At 41.3% G+C, this 18,025-nt stretch overlaps 2 protein-coding genes across 2 annotated transcripts; both read right to left on the reverse strand.

The window, feature by feature from the left end:
• Nucleotides 1–583: 583 nt before the first annotated feature.
• Nucleotides 584–10,751, reverse strand: pcyt2 (phosphate cytidylyltransferase 2, ethanolamine). Its single transcript, XM_083977494.1, has 12 exons — nt 10,450–10,751; nt 7,571–7,659; nt 7,104–7,265; nt 6,816–6,967; nt 6,680–6,721; nt 5,798–5,936; nt 5,618–5,700; nt 5,239–5,316; nt 4,676–4,741; nt 3,932–3,997; nt 1,780–1,868; nt 584–999 (listed from the first exon to the last, which is right to left on the reverse strand). Exons 1-12 carry the CDS (start codon nt 10,566–10,568, stop codon nt 882–884), a joined length of 1,203 nt encoding a protein of 400 aa, XP_083833620.1. The 5' UTR covers nt 10,569–10,751; the 3' UTR covers nt 584–881.
• A 561-nt stretch (nt 10,752–11,312) lies between these two features.
• sirt7 (sirtuin 7) lies at nt 11,313–17,918 on the reverse strand. The gene is made up of 10 exons (XM_083977482.1): nt 17,741–17,918; nt 17,486–17,623; nt 16,094–16,198; nt 15,936–16,006; nt 15,769–15,841; nt 15,208–15,306; nt 14,194–14,430; nt 13,178–13,258; nt 12,976–13,082; nt 11,313–12,872 (listed from the first exon to the last, which is right to left on the reverse strand). Exons 1-10 carry the CDS (start codon nt 17,855–17,857, stop codon nt 12,668–12,670), a joined length of 1,233 nt encoding a protein of 410 aa, XP_083833608.1. The 5' UTR covers nt 17,858–17,918; the 3' UTR covers nt 11,313–12,667.
• Between the last annotated feature and the right edge of the window lie 107 nt (nt 17,919–18,025).

Here is an 18,025-nt window from a genome sequence, read left to right on the forward strand (position 1 = left end):
CCTCAGTTGTCGAGACACTGCAGTAGTTCAGACGTTTTGATATTTAGACACATTCATTTTAGCTCTGGGAATGAGGCACTACTGTCATGTACAGCGCAAACACTCAGTCACTGACCTCACTCAACTCACACTCACTCTCTCTCACACACACTCACACACACACACACACACAGACACACACACACTTGGTGCAAATTCAGGTAGATAAAATCCACAGCTAAAATTAAAAGACTACTTCACAGATGATTTGACGTAGAAATTATGTTTTTTTGAGGCAGGACAAAAACACAAAGATTAAAATTAATAATTTTCTAAAAGTATTAAAAACATTCTACCTTACTGCTACCTGATCATTAAAAACTAATTTGGTTTAAAATCTAAATACATGACTGATAATGATGTTAACATTATGTCAATAAGTTATGGATAATTACAAACTTAACATACAATTTTAACACCTATACAGGTACACGTAGTGTGTGAATTCATGGATGCAACACGAAAGAAGTTAAAAATAAAATTCTCTGTGGAGGGATTTTGTTGGTTAAAAAAATCATAGTAGCCTATGTGTTAGGTGTTTGGATTATTTTTGTGTTCTTGTCAAGGCAGATCTAATCTACTCCCATTGAGGCTGGTATAATCCATATGTAAGAGAACTGAGAGAAGCTAACTCAGCAGCGGGTGGGACGCGCCGCTTTGCTAAATATTAGAAAGAGAATTCTGCACCCAGTGGACTAATAGAGACCGACTGGCCCCCTGTGGTTGTTTCACCCATACCCAGGCCTAGTTTAGAACAACGTCAGTCTGGGTCAGTTGAGCCCACCCTCTTTAAAGCTTAGTACCAGCAGTAGATCAGACACACAACCAGTCCAGAGGTCTCACTAGTGAGCAGTCTGGGCTGCAGCTTCACTCTGCTCCTGCTGGTCTCTCTTCTTCATTGCTTCGATCACTGCCATCTCCTTGGCCTCCTTCTTTTGGTTTCTGGCCTCAAACTGCAGCCTGTGAGCAAAAAACATGAGCCATTGATCAATAACGGCAGAGAAAAGACATAACAGATTTAAAGCCCCAGTGTGTAACTTATTTGGCTTTTTATTAGCAAAAATCAAATATGTCTTTCATAAATACGTATTTCACTGAAGTCGAATCACACCCACATACAAGTGAAAGCTTTCTCGTACCTTAGAATGAGTTGTTACAAGTCGTTACAAACACATAAGTGGGCGGCGCACCGAAACCGAGGCGGCCATGTTGCATCGCCATTTTTTACGCTGAGTGACAGCATGACCGTAGGTAACCACGGAAACTCAGCGGAGCTGTCGGCTCGGGGAGAAAGTTTTCCAGGTAGCGCCTGTTAAAACTGTCACCACTGTGTAGTGTGAGGAAGGACGGAGGCACTGATGTTGCATTCAGGTGCAGTCAGGCAGACGGCCGTCGGCAAACCAACCGGATGTCATTTTACTCCACGAGAGAAAGACGGTAAAACGTGGGTCAGGTAAACAATACGACATCACCATGACAACACATTGTCACGCCTGTATTGTTTTGCCTCGTGCTGGCGGACCACTTGTTTACATAGACGCTTGTTTATCCTGTTACATGCAGTGTCTGTTGTCTGTCTGACGTCTGCTCGATTTCACGTGAATGCAACATCAAGAATACGTTCCGATATGCAACCGCACCGCTAGATGGGGGGAATTCCTACATATTATACCTTTAAATATAGATGAAGATGATGAGGAGGTGAAAAGTAGCCTAATTTAAGAACGGGGAGACCCTGACCTGTTTTCAATGATTCTCTGGACGATGTCATCAGTGGTGAGATTGTTCCCACTGTCGATGGTCCTGAATATCCCTCTCTTCTTTGGCTCCTGAAAGCAGAACACACACAAATGGTTATTTACAAACTAAGCAAAGACACGTTTGCTTCCCTTGAACCATTGAAGACGAGCTTCACGTTTCTTGCTTCTTACTATTGATACTATCGCCTATGAGAGTGATCGGATGATCCATGACCAATACCGATCATTTCAGGCACGTGCGGGAGATGGTGTTAATGACTGGCATGAATTGGTGCATCCCTATTGAAGATTCATCTCTCCTTATTGGTCAGATTTTTACTTGTACTCTACCACTGAAAACACTTCCATTTTCTTTGATTATATCATTGTCTTTGATTACATCTTCCTCTCAAAGTTCAAAATAACATCATTAGTATAATTTCAGTCTTAAACTCAAATCAATGTGACCTCAAATCTAAAATCCTTAGATATTACTCTTTTCGGCCTGATAAGCAATGGATGACTTATGTAAGATGATAATGGACCAGTGGACCAAAAAGGGTCCGTGTACTTCGCGGCCATTCGATTTTTCCTTTATACAGAACTGTCAAAAAACGAAAGTAAGCTGGTAATTTGGTTTTCCGTTTCAAACCAAAAACCAAAAAAACTAAATTCAGGCTGGTTTTTTCGTTTTTTGGTTTTTGGTTTTAAAACGAAAAAACGAGTAAACCAAAATCAAATTACGGTCAAATTTTGATTGCCTTTTCGTTTTTGATCTTAAACAACACATTTGACATCTGAACATTTCCTCCTCAGTTTGTCCCAGGCGGCGGCAGATAGTTTTTAATTAATTAATAATTTTTTTTATGGCTTGAACGCCATTATATGAGACCCGCCTATTAATTGAATACCGGCTGATTGTTTTGTTATTTGAGGAATATAGCTATATACGATCTGCTGCAGTAACGTTCGCCACCTTATGGAATAATGCTGCATGGGGCTGGGTGATAGACCAGCTCTTCTCAGAGACTCAACGCGACCCTGAGGTCTCCAACCCCGGGCATATTTGGCAGGTGGCAGCGGCCCCTTTATGGTTCTTTTCTACTCTTTTCAGTCACATGAGATCCAGTCCCAGACCTCAGCTACAGTCCAGGATTTCATCAGGCTCCCTTCCCGGCACAGGGCACTCTAATTGGCAGCTTAGATGAGGGGAATCGCTGTGCGTAATGGTCGCGCGTAATGACAGCTCCTCGCCGGTGAAACACAATTAACTGCGCTACTTCTTGCATGTTTGTCTCATGGCACGGAGGAGCCTACACAGAGGTACACAGACCAGATCAGGCTGCAAAGAAGTCCGCTGTGAAAATGATCTGACTGACTGGAAGCAAAGCAAAGCGCTACAGCGCAACAGAGACAGAGACCCAGCGCAGCGAGGAGAGCAGTAGCTATAAGGAAGATGAGTTAACGATCAGCTTGTGTGAAAAAATAAACACAGCTGTGAAAATGTCCATGTGCTCAAAACACAACATTTACAAAAAAAAGAAAGAAAGATTTTATAGGCCATTCATCTACAGTCTGTGGCTATAACGCAATTCACTGGGCTTTTATTTTGAAGTTCAGACATTTCCGGTCTGTCATCGGCGTTAATGTGTTGTTTAAGATCAAAAATGAAAAGACAATCCAATTTTGACCATAATTTGATTTTGGTTTACTCGTTTTTTCGTTTTAAAACCAAAAACGAAAAAAACAGCCTGAATTTAGTTTTTTTGGTTTTTGGTTTGAAACGGAAAACCAAATTACCAGCTTACTTTCGTTTTTTGACAGTTCTGTATAAAGGAAAAATCGAATGGCCGCGAAGTACACGGACCAAAAATACTTCACTTGAGGTTGACACTGAAAAATTATAAAAGGCAAAGCAGCAGGTTATACATGGCCTGAATCTGATCAATGTTTTTTAAAATCAATCTCTTAGTATTCACATATTTGTTTTGAATTATTAGGTTAATCATTTTTTTTAACTGCATCACACATTCTGGCCACCAGCATATGTTGCCCTTTAAACAATCTCAAATATAAGACCTATAACATATAGATGTAGAACAGTCATATGCACTGCTGCACTTTGATCAGAGAGTAGTGGACCCTATACTCACAGCGTAGGGGTCTGAGGCATCCTTGTCAGGAAACACCTCCGTCTTACCGTGGCACACCAGATCCACCTGCACAGTCACACAAACACACCTTGTTGAATCAACCATGACCACACACAGACAGACATTAATTACATCCCTCCTGCATGTACATGCCTGTGTGTCTACATGAGGATTCACAGTGGGATAAGTGAAGAATAACTGTACTGACACTTTGCATAACTGGTATTACTGCCCCTCAGTGTTGCTGAGGTCAACTTCACTTTTTATTTATAGTCACACATTGTTTACCTGGATAATTAGGTGTGTGTGGCTAATGTTACTGATTTATCCGAGACTCTTCAAACTGTCCATCGCAATATTTGAAGAAAAGGCTGTGAAGTGGTTTGTTTCATCTGATATTACAACCGTCCACAGGGAGGCGCCATTGTCTTCAGTATTGAACATAGAAAATTCACTCTGAAAACTGCGAGGTAATCACAGTTATTTCCAAATCTAAAGTGATGAACTGCAAAATTATCACATAGAATCGAATGAGGGCTGAATATAAAGACTGAAATGAGCAAATGCAGTTGTTTTTTTATTGTAAAGTCTAGCTCTCATGTGTGAATGTTTCCCCCCTTTCTTCGTGATTCTTCTTCATGTGAACGCAGGCTTTACATTCTTAATGTCATGAGACTATCCTGGTAAAATAAAACTATAAATACATTGAATAAAACAACATAAACTGACAGAAAACCAGCTCACCTTGAAGTGATCCAGCAGGTCTTTGCCCACTGCGTAGGGTGCACCGATCACCACCTCTGACACATACTAGACACACAGGACAATAGAGAGAGAAAGAACAAATTCACGATGTTCATTTTGCTTTTCAGTTACTAAACTGTTCTCAAACTTTTCAAGCATGTACCTCATGGGTCAGTGCAATGTTTAACTAAAGAGCGTATTTGAAGTACAACAGAGCTAAAAGGTGAAGGTGTTTTTGGTTTTTTTCGCTCATTGAGTAAACTCATGGCCAAGCACTGAATAAAAGTGATGACAGAGTGAGGCAGTTTAGTAGTTTTGAAGATTATGTAACATGTTTGGTTCGGGTAACATTCTCGTAAGTTATTTTAACTTCAGCCTGAACACACACAGTGCAGAAGGGGGCACAGAGACCCATTGTTCCAGAGTGATAGCTGACCAGCAGGAATGAGTGGCACAGAGCCAAGTTCAGCCTGCAGCACTGGGAGTATGAAGGGAAGAAACACACACTGCTGCGCTGAACATTTTTCCAGTCAGTGTGTGTGTGTGTGTGTGTGTGAGCTCACCCGACAGGCCAAGACACTCAGCGTTCTCTCGTGGATGTTCATGATGGGATAGTTCTTCCCCTTGTACCGATTCACTTCCTGAAGAGAGATAAATGTGACTTTTTGTGATGTTTACGTTTGTACCTTTTTGATGTGTATTGTATTGCGCAGAACACACATGTTTAATAGTGGCGTGGGTTTACAATCCTACAACTCCAAAACTGCAAACAGATAAAGAGGGCCATCTTCCCTTTCTAACCATGACGTCTGAGAAACTCCTGCTTTAACTTGCTTTGAATGTTTCTCTATAAAAACTACTGACGCAGCAGGGAGGAGGAGTGGCTTTATCCCCCTTTTTATGAGTGTTTGTTGATATGTGTGTGTGTGTTGTTAGGCGTACCTGATCAAAGTGCAGACCTACGATGACGTAAGGCCTCTCTGCCTGTTTATAAACCATCTCTAGGAAGTCAACGTGGCCGATGTCTGTGGGTTAACTGCGGTCAAGGCAACAACTACAACATTCATTGCAGAAATCTCTCATTACCCAGGGTTCCCGACTCAGTACTGATGCTAAGGATACGGAAGAGGTCAAATGCTCCAGCCACATAGATGATGGTGTCTCCAGGCTGCGGCTCCGTCCCTGAGGCAAACTGGATGATCTTCTGGGATGTCTGGAGGAACTGAGACACTCCTGTCCATGGACTGTGTCCTTTAGGACCCTTGAACGCAACAACAGATACAGCAGCAAATTAAGACTGACTCTGTCCTATCATTGAAGGAATGTGGAAAAGTAACAGACATGGAAAATATGAGTATTAAATAATAACATGGATATATATACAGTATATGCAGTGGCATGCAAAAGTTTGGGCACCTCTGGTCAAAATTTCTGTTAGTGTGAACAGTTCAGCAAGTGGAAGATTAAATGATCTCCAAAAGGCATAAAGTTAAATATGAAACTCTCTTTTGCAATATTTTAAGCAATATCAGTGTATTATTTTCGTTTTCTACAATTCTAGAGTGAAAAGGGAAAACAAAGCAGCAGCCTGCAAAACAACAGGAAACCCAGGAGACTTGAGCTCTCAGATAACTTTGACCAAGCTATCAGACAAGATATTTACTATGTACAGTACATGCTGTGATAGTTTCCAAAGGGGATCATTTAATTTTCCACTTGCTTAAAGCAGAAGTGCACAAAGCGGAATATTTGTGTTAATATAAGTCTTAAATAGTTCTATCTTCCGACAGCAATCACTTATATAGAGTGTTTGGTCTGAAACAAGAAGAAGTTAGCCAAAACGACCGGATCGCTTACTTCTGCTTTAACTGTTCACATTAACAAAAATTTTGACCAAGGGTACCCAAACTTTTGCATGCCACTGTAATAAATGATATGGTTTATAAATATGACAAATGACTGACATGAAAGGGTTGTAGTAACATAAAAGGCAATGGCACGTACCTTTCCAAAGTTGTCGGTATGTTGCTGGTAATCTGGGTTGTCCTGCAGAGATGGTCAGAGTGGAATAGTTTACATCAATAACAAAAAAAACAAACACATTTTGTCCAGACTTTAAAACACGGACACCTAAACTCACCATGTTGCTGTGATGGGCTTTGGTCATGAGAAGCATACGTCCCACCAGGTCGGTGGTGGAGACCCCCTGCGTGCGCCTACATTCCCGATAACGGCCTTCACGTTTCACCTCTGCATATGTGTCTTTACCATCTACCGTCAGCGTGATGTCATCTGGTAAACAACCACATCGACAAGGGACTCTCATCACATTCAGAAGCCCGATCACATCCCTGAGAAGACTCTTCAGCGATAATTCATGACAGGACGTGTTAATACGTGAGACTGAAGCACGTCTCATCTGACTCACCTCCGTGCACACAGAAATCACAGTTGTATTTGTCTAGAGTCTCCAGGGTGGTTACGTAAGGTGCTCCTTCGACTATCTCATCCACCCACTTGATAGCTCGTACCATCTTGTAGCGTTCTGCCTGAGTGAAGACTGGAGGACCCTTGTGTTTGGAAATCTCAGCTTTGAGAAGGAGAAGGAAGGAATTTCTTGTTACTTTTTACTCATCCAGCTCTCAGTACAAACTGCAAAAACCTGGGATCCTTAATATCAATTACACCCATGTCCTTCTATGCATAATAATAAAGACATGTGAAAATTAGAGATGCCTGAGTAATGTATTGAAAAATGAAGGTTTTGCCATCAGTAAGTGAAAAGACTGTTGCTGTGGTCTTGTATTGGCAAAATAAACTTGATTGTGAGGACTTGTTCACACCAGTCAAAAAAAAAAAAAAATTCACAGGATATCTATATCAGGGTGTGTGTACCATCTGTGTGCACTCCAACTATGAGGTAATCTCCCATGGCTTTGGCCTGTCGTAGCTGGTTGGAGTGTCCATAGTGTACCATGTCATAACTGTGGACACAGATAAAAGAGATGACAACATCATCAGCATGCAGAACAATATATACTTCATGTGCTCAGTCAAAACAGTACACAGGTGATAATATTATTACTTTTCCCCTTTGCACAGTGGTACCCAGGGTGGGGTCTCTGCTGTAAAACACACAATCTAAAGCATGGAGTTTATAACCCACAACACAGACTGGAGAACGATAAAGGTTACTGGGAGAAAGGTAATGCTCGTGTTTATTTGCTTTCTGCCATTCAGTAACTTCTACAGTCAGTGGGTTTGTGTTGACTTGTCTGTTTTTAAATGGAGGTGATGCATTTGGTTCTGCGCTGTTATTGCAATATAATAAGACACTTGTCTGATCTAATACCAAAAGAAAAAATATGTGTTATTTCTACTGGTATATTGTTATAACTTATTATAGATGTTGCTTAGTTTTAAAGGAAAATGTGTTGTGAATTCAGCACCTCGTTGTTTCACATTTAGGAAGCATTTCACACATCACAGTCGTACAGACAACAGTCTAATAACACAACACACACTGAGCAGATTCACGAGAGCTGCTGGTGGTTAAGAGCTGTGGCTGCACACAAAAAGCTGCCTTCAATAATTTACTAGCAAGAGGGGGCTCATATAACACATTAATATTTGTGCTAATCTAAGAGATCTCAAATAACTAAATCTTCTGCATGTGAAACCTCATACTAATTGCTCGTGATAAAGAATATTGCTTTTTTATTGATCTGATAGAGTTTTCGAAGGAGGAACAACTTAGTAACTTGATGCTTTAATCCTGCTTTTTCTCAGTAGGTCCAGAAACTCCAACAAGTCACTCTGACTTCAACACCTATTACTACACCACTCTGTTAACACTTCTGCACCTTGTTTTCAATAGATCTTATTGCTTTAGTAAAAAAAAAACACCCCATCTGTTACTGTACTCCCAGTATAATGACATTAGCACAAGCTGCTAGTCTCAATTTCCTTACCAGTAATCCTCCCTAACCTGGCCTGGTTAGGAGCAGGTAGGAAACGCTCCTTGGTGTAAATCTGTCTTGTTAAGAGTGATGTACGTGCAGCTCAATGGTTACTGTGTAATTATTTTTTACATTACTGCACAGCAACTTTGACAGTTTTAATACACTGTGCCTTTTTGAATAATTCCCTCTTGACATTATGCATCTGCCAGTCAACTAAACTATTTTTTACGTTTTTTTTTTTTTTTTTACAGTGGACATGCATATTATTTATATTTTGTCAAATGAGATGAATACACATTGTCCTCTGGAGGCACCACCAGCAGCCTTGTTAATGAAAGGCAGTAACTGATGAAGTGTGTCATGCAGCCTAATTCTTCCTGGCTCAGGAAGGAAGTATGGTTTCTTATCAAAACAATATTTTTGCTGATGCTCTGGGAATATGTCCTGGACCACAACTCAATATCTGGTAAATGACTTACTGCTCCATAAAAAAAGGATCTGTCCCCTCCATTAAATATGTGCTGTGTCTCAGTGTCTCTCCCCAAAAGAGAACCCCTGTCCAGTGTCCATTGCACCATGTTGCTTTTACATCACACTGGACGACATGTTCACTATGTTAGTTATTTATAACCACCACCACATGAGACAGGCTATGTCAAACTAGCAATCAGTAACCTGGCCACTCGGATATGCAGTGCTGTCTGCCCAGAGGAGAATTCAAACCTTGCATATTAGTTGTGTCTACAACTGCATCTGAATTGTGTGAGGTGAGGAACATGGCATTTCCTTCAGAGAACAATAGTGTGACAGCCAAGTTTAAAATAACAACAAGAAGATATGCCTTTCGGGCCAAAGTGTTGGCATGAATTAGTCACAACCTTGTGGGTGTCAATGTCAGCATGTCACACAGAGAAAAAACAATTGAATGCCCTTGAGTAACCACTAGATCATTTTAAAGCACTCAGCATTACCCCACCCATCAGGTATACTACACTACAGTATAAACACTGTCAATGGTTTGCCCAAAACAACACTGGTGGAACTAAAGGCAAGGATCACATAGAGAAAGGACTAAGGGATAAGGGACACCTGTAGAAAAAGTAGAGTGAGGTGGTCATCTAATTTATTTCCTTAATTAGGCTAATGCACATTAATCAGGTCAGATGTTTCCTATCAATAAATGAAGAAAACATCTGTGTAGAGAGAAAACGTCCACAGGTTGTCCTCTGGGTCCTTCCTCTCCTATAAATAACCACTGTGTCTGTGCTGTGTGGTTACAGATGCACAAACAGATAAACAAATAAATAGAGCAGGACTGCGTTTTTACGAGCGGAAAGAGCCTTGTCCCCAGTTCACCCCGCGGCCTGCTCCTTTAACCACTGGTCAGTAGGTGTGGCAGGAGCAGGTGTAACAGAACAGTACCTCACATTTTGTTTTGGTGCTGTGAACTGAGGCTAGACAGTTAAACTGTGTTGCCTTCAGGGGCTCCAGTTAATTTGGGTTGGGCTGCTAGCACAGATAGAAAACGAGAAGAGTTATAACATGGGAAAATAAGAAGACATGTGAGACAAAGTAATGTTAGCTAATACCAACGACCGATAAGATATGGATAATGAACATGTTAAACGGTTGCTTAGTAACAAAACTGCTAATGTAAGTAGCTTGCTAGCTAGTGTTAGCATGCTAACCCCACCAATAGTTCCTGGTACAACCAACACACGTGAACGCCTCCATGAGACACGGACTGTGGGACATACATGTGTAATAAACGTCTGTGGGTCAGTCAGGAGCGGGTATGGAGCAGAGACTCACCAGCCGTCACACCACAACCGGACGACGCGCTTTCTTTTCTCCGGGCTGTGTACTGAAGAACCCGGCTTACCGGCTTCGTCCTGCTGCTCGTCCGAGGCGTGGTGACCGTTTTTGATCATTTCGACGGGTTGAAGGTAATAGCTGAAGAGTAGGACAAATAGAAACGAGAGGTAGGATAAGTTTAAAACTACTGTTTACTCTGTAAACTACGAGTTTTCCGCGGAGAGTATCTTCTTCTCGGACTCTGTCACTTCGCCGACAGCCAAGCCAACGCCCCCAGCTCTACGTCATATCGGACGAATCCTCTCCCTCACGCTGACACGGCTGATTACGTAATAATCAGCCGTGTCACGTGTTCACCAAGCGGAATGTACGAAAGTGTATCGCTCTGAGTGTAACCAGAGACTGGCCCTGGTGTTAACACACATCCATGTTGCAACCACATGAGGAAAAAAAAAACATGTTTCAGAATTATGAGTTAATAATCTCATCAGACATGTCCCACCATTGATAAATACAGCTACAAAGATTTGTCAGTCACACTGTGTGAGGGAGTGAACGGAAGCAAAAGTTGACAGAAATTAAATTTGAAACCCAAAGACACAATCTTGAAGTGTCATAAGTTTCAGAGCTATCTATCCAAATAATTGAATATATTATTTTGAATTGAATGTACCCATTGGTCAACTCAAAGCACAAAACATGCTTAATTAACATAAAAGATTGAGCCACATTACTATCAAAACTAAAAATCAGCTGTCCTGTGAAAATGTAAATTATCATGACCAGGCAACTTAAAATGAGGAACACTTTATTGTCTCACATATACAACAACATTTCTTTTGCAAAATACAGAGACAACTTATGAGTCTTCACATCCAGTATTAGCACTGGTTTGAGTTTAGGAATGCTGAACACTTGTTTATCATGGCTAGACTGGTCTTTCACAACTTCTGACATGATAGGATGTGATGTTATTAATACCACCGGATCTTCCTGAGACAAATTAATAGACACCTATTTGGTGGTTTTCTATCACCAAGGTAACTTGTAACATAACCAGACAAACTAACCACTGATCAAAATACAAAACTCTGCTGCTTTCCTTCCTACAGAGCTGTAAACACAGGAGATAAAAAAAATGTAAACATAAAGAACAACTTCAGTAAACCAAGCTACAGTAGTAGATGTACTAAGTAGCCTGCAGACCTGAGGAGAGCAGATGATGACAGCAGAGTGTAGGTTTAGTGTGAGTTCAGGAAATCATTTCAGTAAACAAAAATAACTTAAAATAATAATATAAAAACACAAATAAGCTCTGTTGAGTTAGGTACATTTAACAATGTAAGCTTAACCTGTTTGAAAAAGACTATAAAAATATATTTTAGTCTAAACAATAAATGCAGTAAATGTCTGATCTCCTCAATCTTTTAGAAACTCGTTCTGTGTGGCAGTACAGAATCCAAAAATATGGCCTTTGGTTTTCTTCTGGTATTTGCTACTTATAAACACCAACTCGCTCACGTTACACTAATAGATAATACAGACGTGCATACAATCACTTACACTTTATGGCCTTCTAATGCTTAACCCAGTGGCGTGTTGCCCCATTACCAACACCTGCAGGCTTCAAACATGGCTGTAAAGACATTATATTGATAATGATGCAGATGTGGTTTCCATGCTGGTCACTCTTGCTATCCATTGTGACTATCTGGATTACAGCTAAACACAGAAGCTGTGCATCAAATGGTGAAACATTCTTCCTGCCACATTTTGAGAGATACACTAAAAAAGCTTTCCTAGTGCTATTTTTTTTTAATTCCATTATAATAATTTCATGGTTTTGTTGCTTAGACTGAATTAATTACATAGATGTTATTCTGACTGCTGACTGGGCTCTCTCAGTAACCCAGCTATCTTAGCTGCCCTAAAATAGTAATAGAAATGAGAGTAGCATAACAAAATGACTGCTTGTGTAAAATACTTAATGGTGCAAGAGCCATTTACAAATGGCAAATATTCAATCTTATTTTTCTTCATCTCAAACAATACCAATGCAGGCAAAACAATAAACAGCACAGACAACAGCACCTTGGAAGATCAAGTCCAGGCTGTCCTCATGGGACTGGAATTTGAATCCCTGACTGGGATGAATCACTGGGGTCCACAACATACACCAATATATGTATGTATGCAGTCTATAAAGCTGCCTCGGTTATACAGCTTTTTTCTTCTTCCTTCCTTTACCATAGCCCCGTCCAAACCAGCCGCCCTGCACGGCTGTGGCCTCCTCTGCTTGTCCCCCAGGAGACACTGAGCAGTCCTGCTGCCCATTAGGGACAGCTATGACATCACGGCTATGGCTGTCTTCCTCCTCTGGCCGCAGAGGTGTGGCCAGACTGAAGATGGGATCCTCTGCCCTGATGGGACAGGATGAGGAAAACTGTTTTAATCAGTTTTAGTCTCTTAAGATGTTTTAATATTATTCAAATGTTTTACCATTACCAGTGTATTACTTCATACCTGTCATACGTGGGAATCTGAAAGTTCAGCTCTTCCATTAGGAGTTTCATGACATCATCACACTTGCCATTAATTTTCAACAGAGCCAGATCGTCTTTTGGCGTCCACTAGAACAGACACACAGACACATTATCAGCCAATGAGCTGCCAGAGCTTCCGTTTTTTTTAATGTTCGCACTTAAAATGTCAAAACCACATGTACCTGGAGGTTGACAATGTACAGTCTGGGCCTTTTGCTTGCTGGTCTGTTCATGCTCCACAGACAAGCATATTTCTTCAGCACCTGGAAGTACAAAAGGCAGAGTGAAGAACATGCTACATGAAAAAATAATAAAATAAACTTCTCAGAATAAATTGTGAGTCTATATGCCAGTTACTTTGTTATGTAACTGATGATAATCATTATTCAGAACTGTAACTACAGAAACAAGCAGCTGCAACAAAACAAACATCTTCTGATTTCTCCCCAAGGTCATACAAAGGCTGAAAACATTTACAAAGTGTGAATTGTCACATATTTTGTTTCATTCAGTTTTACACTGTCCAAATGTAACTAATAGAATAAACGCTCAAAGCAGTGCTTCAAAAATGTGCATGGCCAAAAAGATTTACAATGGCAGCAACATACTGAAGTGAGACGGAGTATTAGGGCCACATTGAGAAACAACAACAACAACAACAAAAAACAGACTTCGAGAATAAAGTCATAGATTTACGAGAATAAAGTCGTAAATTTACGAGAATAAAGTCGTACATTTCCTACGAGAAAAAGGTCATAACATTACGAGAATAAAGTCGCAAATTTACGAGAATAAGTCGTACATTTCCTACGAGAAAAAAGTCATAACATTACGAGCATAAAGTCGTAGATTTATGACTTTATTCTCGAAGTTTGTGATTTTTATTTGTCAATGTGGCCCTAATACTCCGTCATACTGAAGGACTGGTTTGAGATTGAAAGTTCATTTATAAATCCAGTTAGGATCTACAGTAAACAAGAATATCAATGTCTGCCAGCTGCTCATATAAACAGCTCATCTTCATGTAAAAATGGGCTATACAGATAATCTTGCCTTGCATTATTTCCCCCCCCCTTTCAGAAAAAAGTGAATATATTGAATACAACAGCTGATACATAAACCGTATGACCATCCAACCTGTTGAGTCTACAACTGGGCTGCATTACATTTACAGGCTCACTGTGGTTATAAAAGCTACCTTCAGACTAGAGCCCAAACAGAGGATGACATCTGCCTCGTTGGCAGCGTCTGCAGCTCCCCTCCAGTTAAGAGGTTGCTCCAGTGTCCCACGTTCCCCAAAGTGCACTATGGTGTCCCTGATTTCGCCACAACAGTGACTGCACCTGCGGCCGGTCCCGTGCCTGTGCAGAGACGTCCGCTCTGTCACGTCAAATAAACGCACATACTCCCTGACCGGGGAGCAGGATACACACACCTAAGGAGAGGACGTGAAACAAGCACGTTAGGACAACTCAGTTTGGGTTGGTGTAAAATCCAAAAGCAATCTCTTGGTAAATACCTGGTGTATCTATTTGTATGGATGTCATGACAACATTTTCTTTAGCTTATTCACCGATAATACAGGTGCCTATTATTACTGTATGTGTTTCTGCCTGTCTGTGGAGGCAGTGATTTACAATAAACTCTTCACAGCCTTCACAGGAAACATCAATGCCGTGAACAGCAACATCACTTCACTCAGGAGGGTGTCAGAGAAGATAGTCTGCTGTGATGTGCACTGAAGATGACAGAAGCCTCAGCACCTACGTATACAGAGCCCCCACCCCCACCCCCAGGCCATGTGTGAAATTGAGTGACTGGAGCTGTTGTGGAGGGGTTTCACGCTGATGTTCAAAAGCAGTTTTCAACCAGCAGCACTTCAGAGATGCACCTCAGAAACAACGGTGAAACAGATCTGAGGCCCACACATGACTCAAACTGAGGGCGGATGTTCATGTGTGTACTGCGTTCTGAGGTTTACTCACTATCCATCTGATATAAACACTGCAGTTTTTTTCTCAAGTATGATGGCATGTCAGGGCATAATTTCTTATCTCCCTATAGCTGTCCTATCAATTAAAGGCATAAAAGCCCAAACTATACTAAAAAAAAAAAAGTTTTTGACATTTGATACTTTTTAGCAGGTGGACATTTTAGAACTCAGGAAGCTGTTATGTGGACATCTGCTGGAAGTCTGAGACGCGCGTCTCACCTCAATAAACATGTTTCCATGGAGCTCAGACAGGGCATTTCTGGGTAGACCGCTACGCAGGTGAAGTCCATCACAGTTTTGAGACACAACATGTTTTACCTTCAGAGAAAGAAACACATTATCATGTACGTATATTAAATACATATGTGTATTATCAACAATAACTACTAACAGGGAAGTTAAAGCAGAAGTAAGCAGAATATTTGTGTTAATATAAGTCTTAAATAGTTATATCTTCCGGCAGCAATCACTTACATAGAGTGTTTGGTCTGAAACACGGGTCTGTCAGTCACTCTGCTCTGCTGTAAGCCGAGGAGAAAACTTTCCTTGTATCCTACAACCTTTATCCAATGAGGAGAGAGAACGGCATAAAGGGGCGGTCCTCTCTGTGTGTGCAGCCAAGCGATGCGCATGAATGTGGTGACGTAGGGACGAGGACCAATAGATCCATGACGAGGGCGGGGACTGCTAACTCCATAGGCTGACAAGAAGTTAGCCAAAACGGCCGGATCGCTTACTTCTGCTTTAACAGAATAATTTATCCATCTAAATCTCACATACCATTTTTTCTTTATGTAGCATCCGGATGGACATGTGTGTGAGTGTCGGCTCTGCTTTACTCAGGTCAGACAAACTAATGGTAAAAAGAGACAAGATAGAAGAGTTTAGTTCACTTTAAGAAAATATGCAGCTAATATGACATCAGTAATGGCTGCTACGTATCTCACCTGACAGTGCGTCCCTTCTGTAGCTGTGTCCACACTCCATTAGGGCCCCTGTAGTCTGGGATGGAAGCTGCCTGAAAGGAAAGAAATCATCAGTATTGCATCAGTAGAAGATGAGAAACAAACTGGACATGCAGTGTTTAGTTCAGTTGAGTACATACTGTACTGATCCCAGCTCCTGTGTAAACCACCAGGTGATTTGCTTGTTTGACCGCCACAGCCAGCTGTCTGACTTTACTCTTCAGTTCCTCAGCATCATCAAACACCTGCAGAAATGACAGAAAGTCAAAATATTTTAATTCAATGACCAGTCACCACACACATCTGTTGTATGAAGCCGTTACAACAACGGGTTTCTATAATCATCATTTGAGCCATTTACAACCACACCCTTTTATAAACCCACAGACAGGAAGGGCCATACAGTTATTTTTTGATTTTCAGGTTTGTTAACACTGTATAAACATTTGTGCAAATACATAACACTATATTTTATCTGACAGCTGAAGAAAAAACAATTTTACATTAGAAGCATATTGTGATTAATTGCTGTCAAGTATATAATATTTAATGTGGTTTTTAGCACTTAAACTTGTTGCATCCCTTAAAAGGATGCCAACATGTTCAGACATGTGTTAATAACAGAGTGCCATCATGAAGGGGCACTTGAACTTCATACCTACGTATGTTCATATCTTTATACTGCAATGAATAGCATCTATTTAAGACTATGGACAAATAACTCGAGTGCCATGAGGCATTGAGAGGGTTCAGTCATACAAGTACCTTGGAGTACACCTTGATGACAGGTCCGTACACACAAATGATGTGTACAAAAAGACACAAAGCAGGCTCTTCTTTTTAAGAAGACTCGGGTCCTTTGACATCTGTAATGTAATGCTGCGTATGTTCTATCAGTCTGTCATTGCAAGTGTTACATTCTTTGCTATTGTCTGCTGGGGTAACAACATCAAGGTCAGGGACAGGAACAGACTGGACAGGCTCATCAAAAAATGTAGCTCTGTGATGGGGGAGGGAGCGGAGCTGGTAGAGGCTGTGGTTAAGTGGAGGATGGGGTGTAAGTTGAAGACCATCCTGGGTGACCCCCAACACCCTCTACACAAAACCCTCACAGGTCAGAGGAGCAGCCGCAGTAAAAGGCTCATCTCCCTGACCTGCAGAACTGAAAGATTTAAGAGGTCATTCGTTCCTGCTGCAATCGTTTTATATAACACTTGTTAAAATGTTTTTTGTGTTAATTTTTTTTGTGTCATTGTTGTGTGAGCTACTGGACTAACTTGAATTTCCCTGCTAGGAATGAATAAAGTATTCTCTATCTATCTATCTATCTATCTATCTATCTATCTATCTATCTATCTATCTATCTATTAAACTGAAACAGGCTTCATTCTTTCAACATCACATAGTAACCCAAGTGAAAACCAACTTGGATAAGATAGGATAACCTGAACTACACAAAGCTAAAGCCAGGAGAGGCCACAGTGAGATGGTCAGCTCTCAGCTCAGAGGGCCTGGCAGTCAGTCAGCCTCACCTCCTCCTGCTTCCTCTTCACCACGTTTCTGCGGACCTGTCTCTTGCCGAGCTCCTCCACCGTGTCTCTGTGCAGCAGCAACACGGCGGCCTCCTCCTCTGACCGCTCAGCCTCCGGTTTCTTCAAGACTCGTCCGACCTCAAGTTAACGACAAATGAAAACCCTGGTCAGTCAGGCTCAGAGAGTCAATATGTTGCTGTTTTAGCCACCTAGCTCGGCACTCGTAGCTCTAAACATGCCGTTTTCTCGTCTTACCAGTCTGAAAACCTCCCTCTCGCTTTCCCGTTGCAGTATTTTGGCTTTTTCTAACGCTTTTCTCTCAGCTCGTGAAGAAACACCGGTACCAGCCTCCTCTGCCATCCTGTTTTCCATCAGCTGAGTAGTGGCTTTCTATTCAAAACAAAGCTCACTGACTGCACCAGCGGCCAACGACAGCCGGGCCGGAAGTCGTCCGTGTCGGGAGGAAACAGCGAGCAGCGCCCCCTGCTGCCGGGAGTCTATACACAGCTTTTATCAACTCTGAGCTCTCACAAACCTCAC

The sequence above is a fragment of the Trachurus trachurus genome (genome assembly GCF_905171665.1).
Source record: "Trachurus trachurus genome assembly, chromosome: 1".
Lineage (NCBI taxonomy): Eukaryota > Metazoa > Chordata > Actinopteri > Carangiformes > Carangidae > Trachurus > Trachurus trachurus.